This window comes from Drosophila novamexicana, unplaced genomic scaffold (assembly GCF_003285875.2).
Source record: "Drosophila novamexicana strain 15010-1031.04,08,12 unplaced genomic scaffold, DnovRS2.1 tig00000434-arrow-pilon, whole genome shotgun sequence".
NCBI lineage: Eukaryota > Metazoa > Arthropoda > Insecta > Diptera > Drosophilidae > Drosophila > Drosophila novamexicana.
The window spans coordinates 2,073,042-2,098,603 of record NW_020824802.1 but is presented as its reverse complement, the minus strand read 5'-3'; the positions used below and the strand labels follow the sequence as shown (position 1 = coordinate 2,098,603).

The window sequence follows — 25,562 nt, the reverse complement described above, 5'->3', positions numbered from 1 at the left end:
CTTGCATTTCCCTTTACATCTGTCCAAACACTTAAAACAATATTGCGTGTGCCTAGCAACTTGGATTTGTCTGCAATGTTGTCGTTCAACCTTCTCCCAGCGATTATCCGAATATCAACCTTGTGGTATCCGCAGGAGTAGTCCCTGTAGACCAAGTTCTAATACCTGCACTTGTCAGCGAAACTGCTTCAGCACCTTCAGCACAAATTGTTAAAGGCAATCATTGTTAACAACAATCCCTATTTCATCTTCAACCCCATCAGCTTCTTTTTTGATTGTTGTTGCCCCTCGAAAGCATGTTTTTGTGTTCCGGCTTTCTTCTGGCATTACTTGCGGTTCGATGGCTATCTATATTGCTAGCAAATCTTCTGCTAACGTATCTATTTCTAAATTTAATTTTTCCACTCCTGGTGAAATAGCATCATTGAGAATTAATGTTTCATAAGTTCCGTTCCCAATTACTTGTGATCCTAAATTCTGGCCTCCGCAAATGATTGTTCACGAGCTTAAGCAAAACGAGAAAAAAGGGCTATCTTCGGCACGCCGATGATTTAATAGCCTTCCAGACCCATTTCATAATGCTCATTCTGCTTTGCCCGTATCTAAGAAGCACAGGGAAAAAAGAACCTCATTTTCAACAAGATTTTGCGTAAATTTAGGAAATATAATGAAACCTTTAAATAGCGAGTTTAGTCAAGATGTCTTGAAAAAAAAAAGTATGAAAATTTTCGATCAGCATCAACAGCCGAGTCGATGTAGCCTTATCCGTCTGCCTGTCCGTCCGTCCGTATGTATGAGCGCAAGGATCTCTGAACATATAAAAGCTGGAGACTCGAAATTTAGCTGTAGGTCCTCTAAGTGCCCGCGCAGAATGAGTTTTTTTTCTATATCGATAAAAATCGATATCGTATTTATTTTAAACAAATTTGTTAGATAACAAAAGCTAGAGTCACCAAACTTGAAATGTAGCTTCTAGAATAGTAATGTATATCATATATTTTATAGCTATCACACGTCCACGGTACTACATCTTATATATACATGAAATAAATAAAACTATTTATACTGCTGGCCAATGTAAGCCACAATTTAAATGCAATTGTCATTTTTATAATACACCAAAATTTTTTAGTACATTAAGATGTACTATTAAAAATTTCATTAAGATCGGTTAAGAAACACAAACGTTGTTAAAGAAAATGTGTTTTGTCTAGTCTCGTGTTCGGAAACTGGCGAAAATTGAAAGAATTTCTATATGTACACACATACATTCATGCGAGTCTTCCTTGACTTTTATCAACAATATTGCAATTGCGATTGTATTGTTTTCTGGGCTGCTATTCTTATTCGTTTCTCATTATTAATGAATTATTTATATGGCTGTTGAGTAGAGGCAGCAGCAAACATTGAGGCTGCAAGTTCGAACCTTACCGAGGAAACTTATTATTTTTTAATTTATTTATATTACTATATTACAAGCGAGTGCGTAGCTCGTGCTGCATTTGGTGTTGGAAGAAGAGGGTTCAGGGTCGGCAGCTCCCGACTAGAGCCTCTTGCTTGTTTATATTGCTGTACAGGGTGTTAGAAAAAAAGACAAAAACAGAGAAGTAGAGTTGACTGTTTTTTGTTGGTATTAAATATATTTCAGTTGCCCCTTTGAATATAAGATTGCTTGGCGCTTATCAACCGTTGTCAGCTGGACGCAGATATGATCTTTTATGCCAAAGTGCTGGATCCAGGCCTCCTGCTGTAATTACATGGTGGCAAAACGGCGTTAGATTGGAAAAAACCACCGAAACAGTAAGTTGTCATATTATATTTACTTATTATTTTTAGAAACCGAAATACTGTTTTGATTTATTTTAATGTCTTATATATTCATAATAAAATATTTTTTAAAGGATTTAAGAATTTATATACTATTTCGAAAAGTGCCAGATAATGCATAGATAATATATAAAACCAGTGGGTATTGCCCAACCTTGCCCGAGTGTCGTATAAAATGAATACTCTCAAAAATCATTGAAAATGAGTTTGGTGCGGGTGATATTTCCCAAATCGCTGAAACACGTATTCTTGGTGTTCTTATGTATGTTTTGAAACAAATTGGACAAAACTGCGAAAAGTGTGAAACACATTTCAAATGATTTTTCGTATAGATCTTTGGAAATAAATTTGAACACTAAGAGTCACACACAAAATCTTTGAACACCATTAATACCAAAGAGGAACGTGTTTCACAAAAGTATAAAACGCCCCTTAAAATAATTTGAAAAAATGAGTTTGGTGCCGAATGAATGGCAAGCAAGAAACTTTCATACAACTGTTGTTCGCCAATTTACCACTATTAAGGGTGACATTACCCAAATCGCTTATTCCTATTCAATAAGTTTTTACGTAGAAAACTAGGATGTAGGTCCTCCTAGTGCTTTCGCAGATTGAGTTTATTTCCGATAATAGATAACTTGCCCGTTTCTAAGTAATCGATAAAAGTCTATATCGAAATCCTGTTTTTTTTAAATTTTAAGTCTCTAGTTCTTATAGGTTCTGATATCCTTGCGTTCATACATACGGACGGACGGACGGACAGACAGAAGGACAGACATGGCTAGATCGATTCGGCTATTTATGCTGATCAAGAATATATATACTTTATGGGGCGGAGATGCTTCTTTCTATCTGTAATATACATTTACTTTGTACCGATTTTTAATGGGTTCAGGGTATACAAAAAATCTTATAAGACGTGTTTCACATAACATAACGTATACTCTATTATACGTGGAGGTTAAAACCGTTCGACCGTTCAATCGTCTGAACAAATGACAGATTTTGAAATTTTGAACATAGGTTCTCCTACTGCCCGCGCAGTATAAGTTTGTTTCCGAAAGCCGATAACTCACCCCGTTTCGAAGTAATCGATACAAATAGATATCGAAATTCTGTTGTTTGAGCAAATCCCTTAGGTTTTTAAAGCTAGAGTCACCAAACTTGACGTATAGCTCCTAGAACTGTATATATATCAAGTATTTTTCATTTAATCGCCACCTCCCCGCTTTCATCACATAGCTAGAAATCAAAATTATAAACCATCTTGTATTGCCAACTTTTTGTGAATATACAAATAATTTACAGCAAAATAAGAACTACTGTTGAGAATTTCATCAAAATCGGCTAAAAACATAGAAGTTATAAAAGAAAGCTCGCTTTGGCTGGCCACGAACCTAAAGCAGCAAGCGCTAATTGCAAAAATTTCTGTATGCGTGTACCCACGAACATACATATATTCATGCGCGTCTTCTTTGACTTCTATCAACAGCATTGAAATTGCGGTTGTATTGTTGTCTGTGCTGCTATTTAATCCGTTTTTTCTCATTAGTCAACTGTTGATGTGGCTGTTGTGTTGAGGCGGTTGCAAATGTTTTGGTTTGTTACAAGATCGAACCATACCGAGGAAACTTATTATACATTATTTTTTTTAATACCGCTGAAGCAAACGAGCGTTTGGTATTGGTAGAAAAGGTTTCAGGGTATCCCCTTGTCGGGAACTCCCGACTAGAGCCTCTTACTTGTTATTATTAAGTTTGCATGGTCCAGGGCTGATCATCATTTGACCAATGCTGGGTCCTTGAAGCGGCGACGGTGCAGGTCCTCGCACATCCTTGGGTGTCAGTAGATACGTATCCAAGCAAGAAGTGCTATAGAATAGTCCCACGCAGTCGTCGGGGGTCGGGGTATTTCCGCTTTAGTTTGGGTATCTATTGTGGACTTTGAGTATCGATAAATTTTTTGGACAAATTAGAAATTGGGTGAATGGCGGGTGACTACTCAGCAAATTTAGCGAAATGATTAAAATTGATGGTTTTGGCGACCTTTCCATATTTAAAATATTTGTTGGCTGGCTCGAGGTCCGAGTTTGTAAAAACAAACACTGAAACAATTTTATTTAATTATTGCTACCAATATATTTCGGTTGCATATCGGCAACACCTAGATACAAAAAACAATTAACAATTAGATGACATTACGATAAAAAATTAATTTGAAGATTAAACATACATTATTTTACATGTCAGCGCTTTTTCACGTGGATATTGAAATTGAAGCTGTTTGGCTGTTTAAGAGATGTCTGTACAAGTGAGCGCAATTTTCTGTTTCTGTATTGTAGCATAGTCGTTTCTTGTAGTTTTGTTCCTGTTGTAAGATTGTTGTTTTATCAATATTTTGTGTGTGATTGCTTCTCATACAGTGGGTCATTAGTGATGTTTTCTGTATATTATTTTGATGTCTCAATTTGAAGTCTGATTTATGTTGACTTAATTTCGATTCTGTTGTATCTATGTAAACACTATTGCACTTGTTGTTCTTTTCCCCGCCACATGGTATTTGGTAAGTGACGTTTATATGTGGATATACGTACTACCAAAAAAAAATAAGGAAGGAACACCACTGAGACCAATATGTTCCTTTATCGGATCTCCATCTTACGGGCTGTGCAAATACATAATGAAAATATTTAAAAAGTTTGACAATGGACTCTAGGTACAACATTAGGAACGCGGTAGATTCAAAATGCAAAGTTAACAAGTCCCACATTCGAGAAGAAGAAACATTAGCATCATTTGACGTAGGATCCTTGTTTCCCAGCATACCAATGGAATTAGCAATTGACACAATCGGACAAAAATGAACCAAATTGGAAGAACACACTAGTATACCAAAACAACTATTTATGGACATAGTAAGATTCTGCATTGAAGAAAGCCGATATTTCAAATAAGGGGACAAAATATACACATATCTAAAAGGAATGCCAATGGTATCACAGGTCTCCAGTAATCGCAGATATCATAATGGAAGAACTGTTGGACAATATTACAGATAACTTAATAATTAAACCAAGACCTTTTGAAACAGCATTAATAGCCCACTGAATGATAAGCAATCACACACCAAATTTTGATGAAACAGCAATCGTACAACAAGAACAACAACGACAAACCACACACATTGGAAATGATAGACATTATTGACACACCCACCAATAAACGACTAAACTAGCAAGCACTAACCAAATGGCATATAGACTGGACATGCCATAGAAGGGAAGTGGGCAAAAAAATATCGATGGCATCTGGTTCAAAATCGCGAGCAAGAGGGAAAGATATACATAAGATGCCTTTTTATTCGCTTACACTACAGGAAATTGCTTTGGCTTACTCTCTTCCATATGATTTGTGCATCGGATTTAAAAATGGCATACATATATTAAGAAAAAGCATCAGCCGCAGCGACGTTGTGCGCTGAGCGAAATGCGGCTTCACACTAAACGTTCGGCTTTTGAGGCCGGCGTTCGGCTGCCACTCTCATCAGTCTTACTCTGCCTGGGCACACTACAATGGTCGCAGGCACCCTCGGGATTCCCTCGTTGCGATTTATGCATTGTATGGTTAGTGCTAATACTTAAGTATTTATTACAATCTTTACATTCGGCCGACCCGACAATATTAATCGACCAAGATTTACATACTAGCGGATAATACTATGTTTACACTACTAGCCCATGACTTAAGCCGCGAAGGCTCTAAGACACCTCGATTTGCTAATTGAGTCCTTTGGCAGTTGTCAATGTTCACTACTTCGTAACGGTCATTCTCAAACACGCGACTGACCTTATATGAACCACTTTATTTCGGAGCAAACTTTTTATTGATGCTTTGTATTCACATTACGAATTGCAACATAATCGCCTAAGCTATACTTTAAAGGAGCTCTATGTTTTTTCCTATACATGTGCTCATTTCTCAATTGCGATTTAGCTATATTTTCACCTGCCATCTTTCTTATAGATCCCAAATGGGTCCTTTTTGGTCGACTCCAAATAGTAACATACTAGGCGTTTTCCGCGTACTACTGTGGACGGCGTTGCTAATGGCAAATTCTTCCTATACATTAACTTATGCCAATCTGACTAAAGCACGGTTCCGACAACTTTCCGAGAATGGGAGTTAATACACGGTTTTCTCGCTCCACTTGACCATTGGCCTGTGGCGCGCCTGTTGCCACCTTAATATGCTCTGTGTCAGGTTCTGTCAAAAATGTACTAAACTCTAAAAAAGTAAAACACGTGCCACGATCCGATATTATTCTTTTAGGGCGACTATAGAACTCAAAATATTTCGTTAAAGAGTCCCTGGCCTCTCGTGTACTTGTGCTTTTCAACGCAAAGAGTTTGAAAAACTTTGTAAATGCGTCCACTATTACTAACGAGTGTTTTCTTTTAGAATTTACACTCGATAAGGGGCCTACAAGCAATTTCTAATAAAATTTTCTACCTTAATGCGTATAAGGGGGAACCAATACGACTTTTTCAGATCATTAACACACTTGTCTGCTGCTAAGTGTCACAATTTCTCATGTGCTACTCGAATTAATTGATCTTCCATACTGGAAGGAGCATACAATCGCAAGTTATCTTTTTCATAAATTTTGTACACAACACCATCTACTTATTTGAAAGCAAGAACATCAGCATTCTATAACAACTCACTGGATCTTACTACGTGTGGATCTCTCATCTGCTCAGTTTGCAATATTAAATCAATATCTTCTTTCGTCACGCATACCACGCTAACAATTGGCAAAGCTTACAGTACTGACTCTTCTAAAAGCTCAATTTCTTCAATATGTCTGCTACTCACTTTTTTCTCTATGTCTTCAACTTTTCTTTACCTCTCTCCCCAGGCCGTTCATATGATTATTGTTATAGACATCACTCAAATTATCACTATGATCATCACTACATTTGTCTATGTTCTCATTTCTATGGTTATCTCTATGCCACTCTCTACGGTTAACTCTATGCTCATTCCTACGGTTACCTTTATGCTGATCTCTACGGTTAATTCTATGCTCATCACTACATTTTTCAGAATGGCTTTCACTACGGGTTTCTCTATATCCACGTGTGACATGTTACTCCCGGGTCTATGCTCATTATGGTAGTCATCATTATCCAATTCCAGAGCTTTTTAGCTATTTGACTAAGGGTTTGCAGTCAGTGACTATCTTAAATGCTCTATGCTATAGATAAAACCTTAAACGTCGTAAGGCGTAAATAATGGCAAGAGTTTCAAACTCAAAGTTATGATATCTGGACTCACCAGCTGTAGTCTTGCCAGAATAAAAAGCTACCGGATCCATTTTTCCATCGTCTGGACTTTGCATTAATACAGCACCGAAACCGTGTCCACTTGCGTCAGTGTGCAACTCTGTTTCTCTATTGGGATTGAATATTGCCAGTTCCGGAGGATTTTCCAATGTTGATTTAAGAGCGTTAAATGCCTCTAGTTGCTCTTTGCTATGAGGGAAAGGACCGCTCTTCTTCAATATTTCTTTCAAATGAAAACAGAAAACGGCAGAAGAACAAAAAAAAAAACCCAAGCATGAGTGCAAGCTCTAAAGATTATGCGGTATATGATACTTTCTTAATGCCTCCAAATGGGAATTATTTGGTGCTATGCCGTATTTATTAACTCTATATCCCAAGAATTCACATTCCTTTTCTAAAAATGTACACTTTTTTAGGTTTATTTCTAGATTATATTCACTAATTCGATCCATCTGTTTACCCAAAATATCCATATGCTCTTCTACAGTTTTAGTAGCCACTACAGTATCATCCATGTACGCTAGCTTAGCTCTAATAAGATCCCAAAACACATCAAAAATAAACCTCTGAAAAATAGCTGGTCCGCTTCTAAGGACAAATGGTATTCGTAGGTATTCGTCCCTACCTTGGGGTGCTACAAAGGACGTATACTGCACGGATTTTTCTTCTATCAACAACCGAAAAACATTGTTTATTTTCTAGATACTCTAAGCAATCCTCAATAAGAGGTAGTGGGAAGTTGTAACGAACAGTAAGTTTATTCAGGCCTCTATAATCAACACACATACGAATTTCTCCCGATTTCTTTTTCACCAAAACAATAGGAGATGCATATTGAGTCGCACTGGGTCGTATAATATTTTTTTTATAAGTTCTTTAAGTACATTCCAGTCTAGTAAAGTGCATTCATCAGTTCTCTGCATACCAAAACCTGACCCGACATTATACTCTCCATTTGCTTCAATATCAATATTAGCGCCTTATTCATCAAAGTTGTCGTTTTGATCGCCTGTTTGACTATCGTTGCAATGGAGTGGTGGCTGAACTTATTTTGTTGGTCGGTAGGTTACTTATTTTCCTATTTTCAATAGTATTGGTGAAGAAAGATTGTTTATAATCATTCGTGCTTTTCATTTAATTATGATAAACTAATTTAATATTAATTTTTGTCAAAGAATCACGGCCAAATAACACTTTCCTAGGTAATACTTTGGATCTTACTACATAAAATAAAATCAAATATGTTTTCGTGACAAAATTAATATGGCTCTAATGGGGATAATTTTCCCTCCTAATCCATAATACTTTTCAAAGCATGGTCTAAATACTAAAGATTTTGAAACTTATTATTCATCAATGAAACTTACTAGACTACCGGTATCAATAAAAGCACAATTATTATGTGTCTGCTCACCAGGCGCTACTCATAAATCAATCAGCGGCGTCATAGCGATTGTCGTACACTCCTCTAATTTTTCTCCACATTTGGATTCCTTGCGGCATCACTGTGCAGACATTAACCTTCTGCCGCGGGCACTGACGATACTGATGCTCGGTGCTCCAGCATTTGAAGCAGGCTCCCTCGGGTCTTTTGGGCTGCTTACAATCAGATATCCGATGCCCCAACTGACGGCAGTTAAAGCACCTTATTTCTTGTTGAATCAGAAATGTCCTCGGCTTAGGATTTCCGCTACCTTCAGCTCGAGCAATAGCAACTGCTGCCACTTCTCGAAACTGATCATAAATGAGGAGCTTTTCACGCAATTCATGCAGCGATGTACAATGCCTCACAGAAGCAGCAGCAACAATGAACTGAATAACGTCACTCGTTGCCAACTCAGCTTGCATAACAAGGCTGCACATTGCAACGGAATACTAAAGAGTGCTTTCTCCTTTTTTAGTTTTCTTGCCTCCATCTGCCTTTCAATGTCCCAATCTGTCACTCTATGCCTAAAGGTGTGGATTCACTCCTCTTTCATGTCCTTCCAAGTTAATATTCCAGTTTTGTGCATATATATTTGGGCAGATCCGGCCAGCAAATGCTTGGCGTAAATAAGTCCTCGAAATCACGTGTCCACATTGACACAGGGTAGTTATCGTCACCAGAGAGAGAACGTACCAAAGCTTTAACATCTTTGATACTCCAGGCAACTTTTTGCATTGGCTCAGTTTGATTTGCGGCGATTTCCATTTTCTGTACTGCCACCTGTAGCTCAGCAACTCGCTTTCCAGAAGAAAAAAGTTTTTCCAAAAGGTCCAAATGTTGCATTTCGGTCTCATAGTTGTCCGAATAGCATAATTGGTCTACACTGGCGACGTTTGAGTAGTGTGCTGTACATAACGGTTGTTTTGCCATTTTGTTTCTTGCAAGAATTTTATCGGAGGCCGGCGCCAAGTTGTCGCCGTTACTTGTCTATAAATCTGACAACAAGGCCACATTCTCCACTAGTTGGTTTTGGAACCTCTGCATCGACCAGATTGTCCGCCTTTTCCATATTAACAATCTGATTTACAGCGGCACGCAATTGTTGGATTGACGCACGTTCACTAATGCGCCCGCCAAAACAAAAACACTATATTTAGAATGATATTAAGAAATAAAGTACTTAGTTCTGATTTAGTTTTTCAAACGAGTTCACTATATTGTATTCACAACTTTTCTTAATGTCCATTCAGTTCAACCGCTCAAACATTCGTGCCGTCTCCCCTCCTTTTTACGGATGTTGTCTTATTCCCAACATCGATAAATTCACTTATTCTATTGATATATATATCGTTTAAATCTAATACTTAAGTATTTATTACAATCTTTGCATACTCTTGAATTAAAAACTGTAGTTTTTGGTTTTATGCCCTGAACCCATTGAAAATGGGTAAAAAGGGATTAATTTATTTGTGCATCAAAACATACATTTTAGGCATAGAAGGCTTTAGATGACCACGAAGAATTATATTTTATTAATATTTATATGAATTACATGCTTGAAATAATTTATAATGCTGCATATGTAAAATTAGTAGAACGTTTTATATATTATATATTATCATTAGATTGATTTTGTTATATAAGTGAATTTAAAAATTAATTAAGAAGCAAGCGCTTCATATGTAAACCAACATCAAGATGTTGGAAGAGCGAGTATTTTCTTATAGCTTCGGTCCACTGGCTTAAGAAATGTCACATTTTCAAATTTCACATATTAGTGTCCCACCGGTTGTCGTTAACATGTGAGTGGGAAAAGTACCGCTTCTTTAAATAAACAGCTGATCGAGTTGCTTTAACTAACATAAGCGCCTGAAAGTTTTTCCTCCAAATCCAAATAAGAGCTCCATTTTACATACTCTTTCCGACATTTCACCATGTTTAAATTCTAAAAACTGTGGGAGTATTCTAATTTTAAATTTCTTATTTAAAGTTTGCGCTTGCCCTCGTTGGAATATCAGCTGTTTATGGTTATGATACTTTCACATTTTTCCCAACATCAATACAAATCTCGATTAATCATCGCAAAAACCACGAAATGTTCGGCGCACCTGAACAAAATTCGCATCATTCAGGCCAAAACCTTGCGCAAAATACTGGAGCCGAATGGTTTATTCGCACACGCGAACAACAGCAAGCGGCGACCTACTCAACTAAGCTAATAAGAAGGCGACTGAAGAGGACCTACCCAACTGACCTAGTCGATCAATATATATAGGTCACAAACTAAAATAAATACCCCTAAACATGTCCCTGTAAATATATGTATATATGTCTAATTTGTTAAACTAATTGTAAATTCACAACTTGCAGGCCTACATTACGCTAAGGCAGCGAAGCAAAGCGAATTCGCTTCAAAGTGAGTAATAAAGCTTTATTGCGCTCTCACTCTCATTCACATTCTTAATTCAATACATGGATCTGCACCAACACCTGCCGACATGAAGCGCTTGGGGGCTTCATTCCATGGGTAGCCGAGCCAACTAACAGTGTTATGTACGACTCATACGAAGGCTTTCTACGCATTCAAAAAGTCGTGCGAATTGGGCCATAAGAATCGACGCCACAGATAGAAAATAAGCGGAGTGCTCAGAGTCGATCTGCTGGTAAACTTCCCATAAATTGTGTTAGTAGACGAGGTTTGCATTTGAAGCAACTGATACATGATCTCACTGTCAGACGACACACCTCTTGAGCGTTGATTAGCCAAAGTCGCTCCCGAGGAAGACTAACGAGTCAATTCGTCAAATGCAGGTATCTAATAAAGCTTCTAGCGAATTGTAAGTTTTTTTTTTTTTAAAGTAGCGGAAACTTGGCATCATATGAAATAGGAGCATTTATAAATCGTCCCTCTACTCGCGACAGTGAAAAGGAGCACCAAGATCCATTATACTCATGTAGAAATGGATTAACATGCTGCAGGCTATGACCCACGCGTGAGCCCTTTCGAACTCTATCTATATTATCTTTAAATTCAACTCGTTGGATGACTTCAACTATTTTCTCGAAAGCTTCTGTCCTTTCGAGCGATTTTTAAATTTTTGAATGAAGCGGAACGCATAAGCAAACACTCTCAGCAGCCTGGCATACGTTGGGAAACTATCGATAGTTTCCAAGATATGTGGTTCGTCGACCATAGCTGCTAGTCCAACAGCTGTTTACTTCTAGAGTTCGCATGTCATCTATTTTCAGGATTCCAGGATTCTCTTGCTTCCTTCAAAATTAAAGGCCCATCGAACCACACCGATGCAAGTAATTCATCAATATCGCAGCCTCTTGAAACAAAATCTGCTGAGTTTTGCTTAGTAGTTACATTCAGTTTTCTCTGTCCATTCTTGGATTTCAGCCACTCGATTTGACACAAATGTTGCCAAAGACGAAGGATGTGACCGAATCCAATGAAGCGTGACTTCAGAATCAGAGCAAAGAACCGTCCGTTTAATCGGTAATCTTAGAAGATTTCTGACTCGATGACAAAGATCTGTGAGAAGGTGAGCCGCGCACAGCTCAAGTCGGGGAAGAGTTTTCGTCTTGAGAGGGGCTACTTTAGATTTGGATGTCAACAACGAAATACGACAGCCTACTGCAGTATGGCTGCCTATATATACGCATGCGCCAAATGCTCTTATTGAGGCGTCGGCGAAACCATGTATCTAGAACGTTGATGTTGGCTCTGTAAATATGTATCGTGGCATCTTTATTCATTGCAACTGAATCAAAGTTGATTTCAGTTGCTGCCACGAGTTATCCAAACTCTGAAGAACACATTCATTCCAGTCTAACTTCTGAAGCCAGAGCTCTTGGAGTAGGATTTTTGCCAAGCGGTCAAGCAGCCAAGTGGGTTGTTCCGTTTTGTCGCTCTAAGACCCATGAATGAATCGTCAATCTTGAATTGAAAGGTATCTTCATTCGCTTACTCGCTCATCTCACTTGGGCGCAGTGCCGTAAGTTACGGTGTTTAACCTGAAGGACCTCAAAGAGTCAGATGGGTTCTTTCTCGACACTGCTTCATGCACCATCACCTGCCTATACATCTTTTTGATGTCAGCTGTCAACGCATATTTGTGGAGTCGAAATCGAAGCAGAGTCGAGTACAGCTCCTCTTAAATGGTCGGTCCAACCATTAGAAGGTCATTCAACGCAATTTAAGACGATGTCCGACAGGACGCGTCGAAAACAACGCGTAACTTTGTCGATGTGCTTTGTGGTCTTAAAACACACTGATGCGGAATGAAGTAGTGTGGAGTACTTAGAATCTGATCATCTATTTCAGATATGAGACCTAAAGTTAAATATTCCTCGATGAATTCCAAGTACATGCGCATAAGCTCAGGATCTCGAGACAAGCGTCTTTCAAGCGACAAATAACGACGCTCAAAGGAGTAACCAATCTAATTGGGATCTGATTTAAATGGCAGTCTTACTTGCTTAAATCGCACTGACGGCAGTATTTCCAAATTATCTTGAAAATGGCTCTCACATAACTGCTGTTCAACTGTTCGGACCTTTTTGGCTGAAGGCAACTCTTCCAATGACCAAAATTTCTGCAATGCTTTGTCTATCGAGATACAAGACTCTTCTTGGCAACTCAGATTGACAGCATGAGTCTTCTCATGACTTAACGGCGTGTAGCGCACTGATACAATCCAGCCAACGAGTGTCTTTTGCAAAATCGAACAATTCCGACCTTGTTTGATCTGACCGACAGACAGAAGCTCAAAGAACGTCTCAGCTCCGATGAGCATGTCGATCTTCTGAGGCTTATGAAAATATGGATCAGCCAATTGCAGGTTCTCAGGGATATTCCAGCCACTGAAATTGGCCGTATGGTCAGGCTGGTAACCCGAAATGGTCTTCAAAATCCACAAATCTAACGAGAACTCACTGCAATTTGACTCGCGACTTCAACACTGTATGAATCTTCTTTCTTACTTAAGTATTGCATTGAGCACTCCCAAGTAAGCTGATACTGGCCTCTTCACGACGCAGCTGCAATTGTTGTGCTTGCTCGTCTGTTACAAAATTAATTTGTGATCCAGAATTGAATAAAGCTCTAGCCAAAACGAACTCGCCACTTCTCGTTTTAACGCTAACGACTGCGCATTCGCATGCATAGCATGGGAAGTCGAAGGTTGATCCTGTGCGGAGTCAAAATATGGTGGTAACGCTCGAGTATTAGAAACGGCAGAGTATCCATGCAAAAGTGTGTTATGAGAACGACTGCATACTCTGCACTTGTTTGCCTTACATTTGGCAACAGTGTGCCCCTTCCGAAGGCAATTGACGCAAAAAGGAGCCGTCTTAACGAACTTAAACCACTGCTGTACCGATAAGGTGGCATATGCTGAGACGTTCCATATCGAATGGCCTTCGGAACCGCAATATAAACATTTTGGAGTCACTTGATCGTTTCTTTCACTAGCCACAAAACACGAAAACGAACCACGATTATCGTTTTTGTAAACCGCCTTTGACTCTGGCTTCGGACGAAGCTTTGGTTGATTCTTCAGTAGAAAGGTGTTGATATCTACGATTCAAGGCTGTTTCACAATCACTCCATAGTGGAATGATTGCATAATCGAGTTGATCCTCCCATTCATTGAGTCAATGTCAGTGTCAGTGTCAGTCAGTGAATGAGAATCGCGTTAGAAATCTTTTTGTCATCACCTTTTGACAGGAGCGAGCTATAGATGGCGGAGACAGTGTCAACTATTGATCTCAATGATCCCGTAGAAGGCTGCTATATTTGTGGCGGGCTAAAGAGAGCGGAAATATTTTCATTAAATTTAAGACATTCATTGTTGTATATTCTCTTTAAGCTGTCCAATGCTTTTAAATAATTGTCCTCGGTGACTTGAAACGCTCTAACAGAGCCTAGAGCTTCACCTGAGAGACATGAGATAAGATGATTGAATTTCTCTATGCTCGGGATCGCATGATCGTTATGAACAAGATTTTCGAACAGGCTGATAAAATTCTTAAGCTGGGAGTATTTTTCACTTAACTTGGGAAGTGCCAAATGTGAAAGACGTGTGCCTGGAACCGCAACGAGCATGACTATAGACGTTGCAGGACTTAATGTCTTGATAACGGACCTTAGACGAACTATGCAGTTATACAAAGTTCTTCGAGCTCGGCACAATACTCAGAATCTGGGTCAAAAGTTTCTACTCGAGTCTGATATTTTAACGCTGTATCTATATGTGAGGCAAGCATTTCTTATCTACATTCTAACTCTGTATGCTCTAGGTTTAATTTAACCTTTATTATTTGATCATTTAAACGCATTATGCTTATAACGGACATATTGCGTTTCTTTTTTGAATCGTCAAAACTTTTTTTGGTAGCCATATTTGACTCTAAATTCGATTTAATAATTATTAATTTAAATTAAATCGAATTTGCCAAACGAATTCAAAAACTGATATACCTGATCAAACAAGCGTAGGGGAGTGAGCGTCTCTTGACCGAAACAAGCCAACGAACAATGTGTACAAAAACAATTGCAGAGCCACCGCTTAGCACAAAGCGGAACATAAAATTAAACGGGCTGCAGCTGGCTTGCTTTGTACGTGTATATGCATGCGTGTAGTGCACTTATATACAAGCGCTTGGTCTCGGACAAATGTATAATTTACATTGGTTGCGAGTGGTTGCAAAAAGAGGGGAAAGACAAAGCTAAGCGAAATGAAATTGTAGTGACAAGTAATTTTTGACACTAATTATCATTGGCTCAGAAGCACTAATCCTCACAAATACTAAATTGTATGTAGAAATCTCCAAAGCGGTTAGTAAGTGCATGCAAATTTTAGTTATGCTCAACTACTTTACATATGTGCCAAGAATTTTAAGCGTTGGCTTCATTAGCGCAACCAAACCAATAGAGTTGGGCTTTCAATTTTTAGCACAGTACCGGCTGTTCCGGACGTTCCACTCTGGAGGCTATTTTCCTTGGCATCCTCCAACGATGGCAGCAGGGCAGATTTATTATTATTTAAATATTTCCGGCCGACGCGAATTTATTTTAATTTTCAATTTAATTTCACTCGCGAGCCACAGCTTTGTAGTTAAACAACTTGAGTTTGTTTTTTAACACACAATTATCTTTTAAAAGAGTCCACCCGGGGAAATTTATATTAGTTTATATAATTAATCAAATTAAAACTTGTGGTGGCTTTAAAATATTTACATGCGGTTTAGTGCGTATCGCATTGATATAACTCGACAACTGAACTTAAGCCTATATAAGGCGGCGAAGCGAGGCGAATTCGCTCCAAAGCGAGTAATAAAGCTTGCGCTCTCACTCCGCCCTAAGCCTAATTTACACTAGACTTTATGTTTCATTTTAATTTTTTAATTCAATGCGCGGATCTGCGTCAACAGTATCTTTGTTACTACTAAAGCAAATGAGCGAGTAGCTCGTGCTGCATTTGGTGTTGGAATAAGAGGGTTCACGTTATTTCTACGTCGGGATCTCCCGACTAGAACCTCTTATGTGTTTTTCTTATCTAATATAAAATGAAGCAAGTTGAGAAGGGAAGTGAAGAGGTCCGTGGGATGTTGTTGGATGACGAAAAGGCCATAGCGTCGGAGTCTTTGTCGAACGGTGTGGTAAGGAAAAGGAGCAAAATATAATAATTGTTGAATTTTTAGAATTAAGAGATTTTAATTATTTAAGCTGAACGCTATTGCGTTGTTTATTTTATGTAATCATCATCTTATCATGGTGATGGTTGCCGCTCAACTGTGCCACTAAATATATGATGGTGCATCGACTAGCAGCGACACCTAGTGACGAACTATACTTGTTCGATATGGAACAAGCAATATTATTACACGCTTTTTTATTTATACAGAAATTGAGATTTAAATTAATATTCTATCTGACTAAGTGATAGAAAGTTATCGAACTCACATAGCTATATCGTTGAGGTGGATTCTTTTGATCGCTTGCCGACTCTGATTCTAAATCAAAACTACCAGCGATTTGATATTCATCTGTTAACACATTACTATCATCCAGCACTGGTAGACCTGCTGCATCCACATCACACATAATTGGTGCATTCCCATTGTTAACGTTATCTTGTCTGTTACGCCCAAGCACTAACCATACAATGTATAGACATTCCAAATAGCCCTTTTTATCGGAATAACAAAAATCGAAACAAGGCAACCCCAAGGATACCTGCGACCATTTTAGTGTGCCCAGGCAGAGTAAGACTGCTGAGAGTGGCAGCCGAACGCCGAAAGCCGTCGAAAGCCGAACGTTCAATATGAAGTCGCATCTCGCTCAGCGCACAACGTCGCTGCGGCTGAATAATATATAATATATCTTAATATATCTATGCCATTTTTAAATCCATACAGCCCAAAAACATATATGTGTATGCATGTGCCTCGGTCTCACTCATTGCTTTGCGCAATTGTGCACACCCTGCATTGCTTCCTACAAAATCCCGCGATCTACAAATATACATATGATTGTGTTGTGTGGATGTGCGCACAAGTAGATCACGGCGTTTGTCGCGAGCCAGAGGTTTTTTTGCTACACAAAAGGCACACATATTTAAATACTCTATCATGTATTTTTTCAGCCAGTCAGGCATAATGAGAAGAATCTGTTCTATATTTATTAAATAAATAATTAATTGACCTGAATGAAATATTTATATTTATTTTCTGTTTACTGTAGGGACCCATTTTGCTTAAAACTCAAAAATATCTATGTCGTATTTCTGCCAGGGTAATTCATCGTCGGCTTGTCGAAGTATTTTAAGAAAAGATCAAAAATTGACAATGTTCAATTTTTGCGACTTGCTGGTTGTGAAAGTTAATTCCAACATTTATTAAACGAAAAAAAATATAATTTTTGTGGAAGCAAGTCTTCCTTTATTTGATGTTAATTTGCACCTAAATAAATTTAAATCAATTCTAGCCCTAATAACCTGTGGCTTAGCGGCAGCGGCGTCGCCGCTGATGTTGTTAGCCCGTTAGGCAATTCTTCCTGGAATTTTCGGCGGTTGACAATCGGCGCGTGGAGGAAATGGCACAGACACCAAGTCAGCAATTTGCTGGTCATAAGAAATGAGATGTTGCGATGCTTCTTATTAGGACTGTATGAATTTATTTGTTGTTAACTCTTCCCCCTTGTCCTTAAGCGATCTGCAGACAAAGGGTATGTTTTTGAACCTGGGGTTGTTGGCATCTGTATTTTGTAGTTGGATATGCGTTGGTTCTTTTTTGGGCTCTCTTGTTCTTTGTTCGGTTGCAGTATTATATTATTCTTTTCCCCCTTTAATACAGAGTTATGAAACTGACTCTATTTGCTATAGAGTGCGTCTATAGTTTTTGCTTGTTTTGTATGTTGGTGATGTGCTATTCTTCCAATGATTACAGAGAAAGAATCTTAATTCTTTCGTTTTCTATTGGGGTTATTTGTATTGTGGGATTTCCTGGGGTCATGACTGTGACCACTAAGTTGCTGAACTCTTGTTTGTTGATGAATAAGGTTTCGTTCCAGAAGTTAATCATGTAGGTGCCTCTCACGCGTTTCTCCTCTTCTTGCCATCTAATAGTGCCGTTGAACTTTGGAATTTTTACAATATAAAGCAGGGTTGTTGCATTATGCAAAATGGATACATCTGCAAGTTCCAGCATTTCTTCAATATTTAAAGGTGGCATGTTGTTTTTATTAAAAATATCGTTTATAGCAAACTGTAATTTTTATGTATTTTTAATGTTTTTTTTTTATGTATTTTCTTGTCAGTTGTTATTAGTACGGTTGTGTTTCTATTTTCTTTAACTATTTCCTTTTTGTACCTGGGTGACAGTTTGGTAGCTAATCTGGTATTGACTTTGACGAATATTTCTTGACCTAGTGTATAGGTCCGTATGTCGTTACATTTTTTGTTATGATTCTGCATGTCAGTCGATAGTTTCTGTTTGAGTCTGTCAATGTTCTCCTTCCTAGCTTTTTCGAATTGATCTGGGTCTGTATTCACGTTGCTGCCGAGTGTATAGTGTAGTTGAAGTCGTATATTGATTTGTTAAGAAGTTCTTCGAATGTTCTGTGTTCCTGTTTTCTTTTGTTGCATCTCATAATATCTGATAGTGTTGAATGAAGGCTTTCTACCTGACCATTCACTGCGCTTTTGTAGGGTGGTATTTTATAAACTTCTATACCTAATTGGGCCTGCATCATAAGTGTGATTGAGGCCGAATTAAGGGGATTTTTCGTTATCTATTACAACGGCTTTAGGTACGCCAAAATTAAATATGATTTCATTAAATGGTTTTTTAATGTCTTCTATTTGATTATTCGTCCCTAAGCTAATTTCGAAAATTTGTCTACTGCCGTTAGTACCAAGTTATTTTCGGTCGTTTATATGTCGATATGGATTGTATGTGCTGAGTATTCGGGGATTGGTGTTTCTTTGAGTTTTGGGTTAGTGTTAGGATGACACTGTTTGACTAATTCTGTTATTCGCTTCATTTTTGGGAAATAGAAACTTTCGGACAATTGCATTTTGTTTTCTAGTGCGTTGCGGTGAGCTCTTTTGTGTTACCAATATCTTCTCATCTTGTTCTGTTTCATATGTTAAATCCTTTACTTGAGACTGTGTGAATCTATCTTGAAGTTACTAAATTGTTGTGAACGCACCGACCAAATCCTACCTCAATCTCTATGCCTACAACAACTACTCCGCTAGGTCACAGCCCTAGCGGGCAGTAGCCTCGCACCAGCTACACTAGCGGGCCTCGGCCACGCACCAGCTACAAAATCGGGCCTTGGCCTTGCACCAGCTACACTAGCGTGCCTGGGCCACGCACCAACTACACTGGCGGGCTACAGCCTCGCGCCTCCTGCACTAGCGGGCTACAGCCTGACGCCTCCTGCACTGCCGGGCCTCAGCCTCGCACCAACCACACTAGCCCTTTAGGTTAGGTCGAACCTCGGATATTTCCGATGTTTAGTACATGTATGTGACCGCACGAGGATATAAATGTCAACATTTTCTCTTCGTCACTTTAATTACATTTACTTTATTCACTAGTTTTGTTCGCTTCTAACCTACTGAGTTTGCTAAACTGGGGGCCCTGCCGCATTGCTTCGGAGCCCTAGCGCTCCGCTGTACACTTCTTCGTTATCACTCGCGCTCCGTGCTCGACACGTCTACTCACTCTGAACGTTGTCCAAAAAGTGCCGTGCGCTTGCCTCGGCCGCTCAACTTCGCCGCGAGCTTTCGCAGCCTCGCTTCGGATCTTTCGCTCTCCGCCGCCGAATTGAAGCTGCGCTCTCGAAGGCGGTGTTAAGCAACCGATCAGCAACGCACGGTTGCAGCGGCGGCCGGCGTTATATTCAAACTGGGCTCCTTGCCCTTAATTGGCTTCAATACCTCGGCACATTGCCTTAATTGTTCTTATTACTAATACAATTTTTACATACTGTACAATACTTATATCCTATAACTATAATTATGAGCTGTGGGGTGGCTACCTTATTGGCCACCTCACCCCCCCCCCCCCCCCCCCCCCTCATTTCGACGACGATACCGTCGCTTCCTCGGCAGCGTTTGTGGCGACGACTTCTGGGTCTTCAACTATCTTATAGCCTATTCGTTGCTTATGTTATTCCCTGGCCTTGCAGCGCAGCTCACAATATATGGAACCTACTCTATCTATTCTTAACTTATTCTACGGTTATTCAGTTACGTCTGCTGCGCACGCTCCTCTTCCACGTCCATTGGGTCCGGTTCTCCTCCGTCTTCGGTCATCTTTTGGTAAAACGGTTTCTACTGGGATATGTTGGCTACCCTCTTCTTTCGTTTGCCTGGCCTCGCTAGGCACACAATATTAGGGGATATGAATTTGACGACCAACTAGGGGCCGTCAAACTTGGGTGCCAACTTCGCTGCGAAACCCTCAGCGGCATTGGATAGTTGGTGTTGTCTTAACAAAACCATCGAGTCCAATAAAGGCCGCCACTCTCGCCTCCGCAGGTTGTAGTGTCTACTCTGGACCTTCGTCGCTCGCTGGAGATTTCTGTGGACGATATAAAAGATTTATTTTCACCTATCCGCCTTCTTCCTAGGCTCAAACGCACTAGTTGCGGACTCCGGAGTCACCTGATCGTACAAAGCGGCAGGCAACCGCGTTTCCCTCCCCTGTATCAGGAAAGCGGGACTGAATCCTGTTGAGTACACCACTCTTGTGTTGACGGCTAGCGATGTCTCCGGCAAGAGCTCGTCCCGCGAACTCTGATGGCCTTCGCTGAATTGTGCTATCATGGTCTTCACAATCCGGTTTGTCCTCTCGGTAGGATTCTCTTGCGGACAGTATATTGGACCTCTACACCTAGGGATTCCAGAAAAGCGTTGAAACTCCGGCTTGTGAAGTGTACCCCATTGTAACACACGAACTTTTTGGGTAAAATCGAATCGGCTCAAAATCCTCTCTCGGAACGCTGTTTGCAGGTGCCGCCATGGCTCTCCTGAGAGGGACCAGCTCCACCCATTTCGAGAAAGCGTCATGGAACACCAGTAACATGGTGTTGCCATGTTTCGACCGTGGATGGGGCCCGACGAAATTGCCCGACAAATATTGCCAACGGTTCTGCCACTTGCCTCGTCAGCATGCGTCCAGCCGGCTTGAGTTGCTCGCTCTTTAACTTTTGGCAGGTTTCGCAACACTTCACGTATTAGGCGGCGTCACGGAACATACCCGGCCAGTAGAACCTTTGGGCTAGCCTCGACACTTGATTTCCTCACGCCTTGATGACCTTGATGACGGGTAGCATAATGGCATTCAGCCGATACCCTCTGCCGTTGACCACTGGCCACACATAGTTTCCAGGGAATGTAGTCTTCGTCGTCCGTCCGGTGGCCCAAATGCCTATATAGCTGCCCATTCTCTTCTATGTAGTCCGGGAACTTGGCCGGCTCCTCGCCGATTCTAGCACGCATACTCGCGAACCACTTGCAGGGCGACTCGGCTACCACTGCTTGTTGACAGATCTCTAGAGGATGTCTTGATAGTGCGTCGGCCATGACGTTGAGCTTCCCTCGACGGTAGTGGACGTCGAATTGGAACTGTTGTAGCTACAGTGCCTATCGCGCGATCCTGCTTGAAGGGCTTTCGAGCCACTTAGTGCCAGATGATCCGTTATCACGTCGAAACGGTACCCTTCTAGGTAGCAACGCAGCTTTCGTATTGACCAAACGATTGCCAGGCACTCTTTCTCGGTGGCGGAATAGTTCACTTCGGCCTTAAGCAAATTTTTACTCGCGTACTCTACACTGCTCTAACCCGCTCCTGCCCTTCTATCGTCTGCGTCAGCACTGCGCCGAGGCTGTAGAGGCTCGCGTCAGTCTGTAGGACGAATCTGGTGGAAAAGTCTGGACAAGCCAACACTGGGGCAGTCGTCAAGCTGTCCTTCAATCGACGCAATGTCTCCTCCTGTTCTTGATCCCATGCCCATTTCCGCCCCTCCTTTAAGAACGCTGTTTGCGGCTGTACCTGATTTGCGAACTTGGGAACAAAGCGCCTGTACCATGACGCCATCCCGAGACACCGCCGCAACTCCTTACAATTTTTCGGGGTCTCAGGTTACGTATCGCCTCCACCTTCTCTAGATTGGTACGTATTCCTTCCCCACAAATGACATGTCCTAGGAAGACCAACCTATCCCGGAAAAACTGTACTTCTTCCTATTCAGCCTGAGATTAGCCGCCATTAAACGGCGGAACACCTACCTCAAAATCTCTACATGTTTCTCTTTCGTTGCCCCGATTACCATGATGTCGTCTAGGTAGGCGAACGCATGAGGCTCCATTTCCGGCCCTATGACCGTGTCTAGGGCTCGCTGGAAGGTCGCACACGCCGAGTGTAAGCCGAATGGCATCACCCGCCATTGGGAAATACCTCTTCCGGCAACCGTGAAAGCCGTTCAATCCCGACTATCGGCTGCCATCGGTATCTGCAAGTACCCATGCTTCAAGTCCAGAGTGGAAATGAACCGGGCGTGACGCAACCGTTCAAGGATGGGATTGATCCTGGGAACATGATAAGCATCTGGGAATGAATGCGCGTTGAGTTGCCTGTAGTCGATGCACATGCGCCATTCGCTAGTCATCTTTTTGACTAAGACGATTGGGGCGCTGTGCGGACTACGCGACGGCTCGATGGCACCTGCCCGGATCAGTTCATCTACCTGTTCGTCAATCAACCTCTGCATGGCCGGATTCTTCGGATAATTTAATGGCTTGTCGTCCTTTAGCCGGATCCTGTGCTCCGCGATATGTGAGACTCCCTGCAGCCCCTCGAAAAGTGCCAGTTCCGACTCCAGGAACTCCCTAAGTTCTGGATCCAAATCCGCCGGCCACTCTGCCTCTTCGATGCTGGGCTCGCTTTGCGTCTCGCCTCCTCCAGGCACCACTCCAACCCCAGATAAAGCTCTATGATCGCTCCCCTCTGGCAGTCGATCCTGATCCCCTGTGTCCGTATGGATTCTAGCCATTGCTCCTGATTCTACTGCTCTCTGGCACGTTCCCGCCGTGTCGCCTCCATGACCAGCGTGGATCTGTCGCTGAAAGTCTACCCGCCGCCTTTTGGACTCTTTAAGCGTTCGGTCCAATCCTGCGTGATACCCCTTCGACGTTCCCTTCCTCGTTCCATCGGTTGCCGGGCAGGTGCTCCTTCTTCCTGGGAGGCCTTCCTCTGGTTTCTTCTTGGTATCCTCTATCTGTTGCCGAGCAGGTGCTCCCCTTTCATGACCTGGGAGGCCTTCCTTCGGTTCCTTCTTGGTATCCTCTATCTGTTGCCGAGCAGGTGCTCCGCTTTCATGACCTGGGAGGCCTTCCTTCAGTTCCTTCTTGGTATCCTCTCTCTGTTGCCGAGCAGGTGTTCCCCTTACATGATCTGGGCGGCCTGCTTTCGGTTCCTTAAGGGTATCCTCTTTCTGTTGCCGAGCAGGTGCTCCCCTTTCATGACCTGGGAGGCCTTCCTTCTGTTCCTTCTCCGTCTCTTCTGCCATCGGTTGCCGAGCAGGCATTCCCGCTACCTGGCGAGAGGCCGGAGACGTCTCCACCTCTAGGACCAGCTCCGCTTTGCCGCAGCGTATCGTAGTGCCCATCGCACCCAAAAAGTCCATCCCCAGGATGACGTAGTCCAGCATTGCGGGCATGATAAGCATTAACATGCTGACCGTCTTTCTCGCTAGGCCGACGTTGATCCTCAACGCCTTCCCTACTTCGAGCGTGGACCCATCTGCCAGACGAAGGCACGCCTGTACGTTCTCCACTCTCCCTCAAATCGCCCACTTACGTACGCAGTCTTCACTCATGAATCTGCGAGTGGCCGCTGTGTCGATGGTAGCAGGCATCGCCCGCCCGCCAATCTCCACCGTGGCGACGATCCGGCCACCCTCCACCTTAAGTGGGGGTACTACTACCGAGTCCCGTGTGTGTTGGCGTCGACCCGACCCTAAAATAGGCGACGCCGTTGCCCGATTCCCTGCGGCGACAACAATCCTGGCTACTTCTGCCCCGGTTTCCACATACCCAACAAAACAAAACGGGCGCATTGGGACACTCCCTGGCAAAGTGCCCCTCCTGTGCGCACCTGCGACATGCTCGTCGCGGATCATACCCGGTACCGGCCTCTTGGTTCATAATTTGCTGGGCAAGTTTCGCAGGGGACGTAACCGGCGGGGCGGAGGCTTGTCTATCCACAACGATCGCTCCGGATCCGATGGGAGTAAACCGGAATGGGTTATGGTGTCCCCCCGGGGCTGCACCGTCCTTTCCCAGTCCGCGCTGTTTGAGCTCGTGACCACCTGACTCCCTGCCCTGCTTCCGGAGTATTCCGCTCGCTGTCTCATCACCGTTTCGTACTCCACAGCGAGCTGAGTCAGCTGGGACAAGGTGGAAAAATCTTGCCGACGCACGTAGAGATTGTATTCGGGAGCGGCGTTTTCATAGATCCGATGCAGCTCATGCGCCGGTTCGTATCTGGCGTGATGCATCAGAGCTCTCAGCTCTATCAGGTACTCATTGAATTCCTCCCCCACGCGTTGCCTGCGGGACCGGATTTCGTCCTCAAGCCTTTCGAAGTAGCGTGGGGGCAGGAAGAACTCCAAAAACCGCGCCTCCTGAACACCGACCATGGCACATCTCTAAGCCGGCTGCTAGCGGGCCTAGCCTAGCGGCCCTTTCGCAGAACACCTCGCTCATTACCCGGGGCAATCTATCGAAGGCGATACCATACGTAATAGCTCGTTCCTCTAGGTCCTCCAAGAACCCGAGGGGGTCGGTGCGGCCATCGTATCTCATGCCCCACTTCCGAACTTGTTCCGGAACGTTTGAGAAAGGCCTAACCTCCGGCCGAGAATATTATTAGGGAGGGTAGGGGACGTTATTAGGATCGGTCTGGTTCCGCCCCATGCCCCCATTGGACGTGGTGGTTCGGCGATCCCCGTTTTCCCCGGGATCCTGAGCCTCTTCCACCCGCGTGACGGCCACACCAGAAATAGGCGGCTGCGGACGCCCGTATAATTGCGAGCTCCTAAGGTCAGGCTCTGACTTTTGGCGCGGTCGTCCATGCACGTCAGATGGAACACCCCAGGATAGCGGTTCCAACGCTTTCGTGAACTGAGACTCCAGCTCGGCAAGACGAGCCCAGATCTTAGGCGAATGACCACCCTCCTGCGATAGGTGGACAGCCGCCTACGCAGCTCTTCCATTTCCAGCTCCTCCTTGCATCGCTGGTGGATCCAACGAACGCCTGCCTCCGGGTTTCGGCACTCACCTGATTCCATTTTAGGTTTTCCGCTCACTCGGAGTTTTTTTTTTTTTTTTTTTTTGTTGTTGTTGGTTACCAAAAAAAAATAAAACAAAAATTTCACTGAAT

General features: G+C 42.2%; 1 protein-coding gene across 1 annotated transcript in view; it reads left to right on the top strand.

Annotated features, from left to right (window-relative positions):
* LOC115760380 (hemicentin-1) overlaps positions 1-25,562 on the top strand; it is a 697,894-nt gene that overhangs the window by 288,647 nt on the left and 383,685 nt on the right. Inside the window, exon 7 of the mRNA XM_030701676.1 lies at positions 1,649-1,800. Coding sequence (XP_030557536.1) covers positions 1,649-1,800 — 152 coding nt within the window. The remainder of the gene's footprint in view (positions 1-1,648; positions 1,801-25,562) is intronic.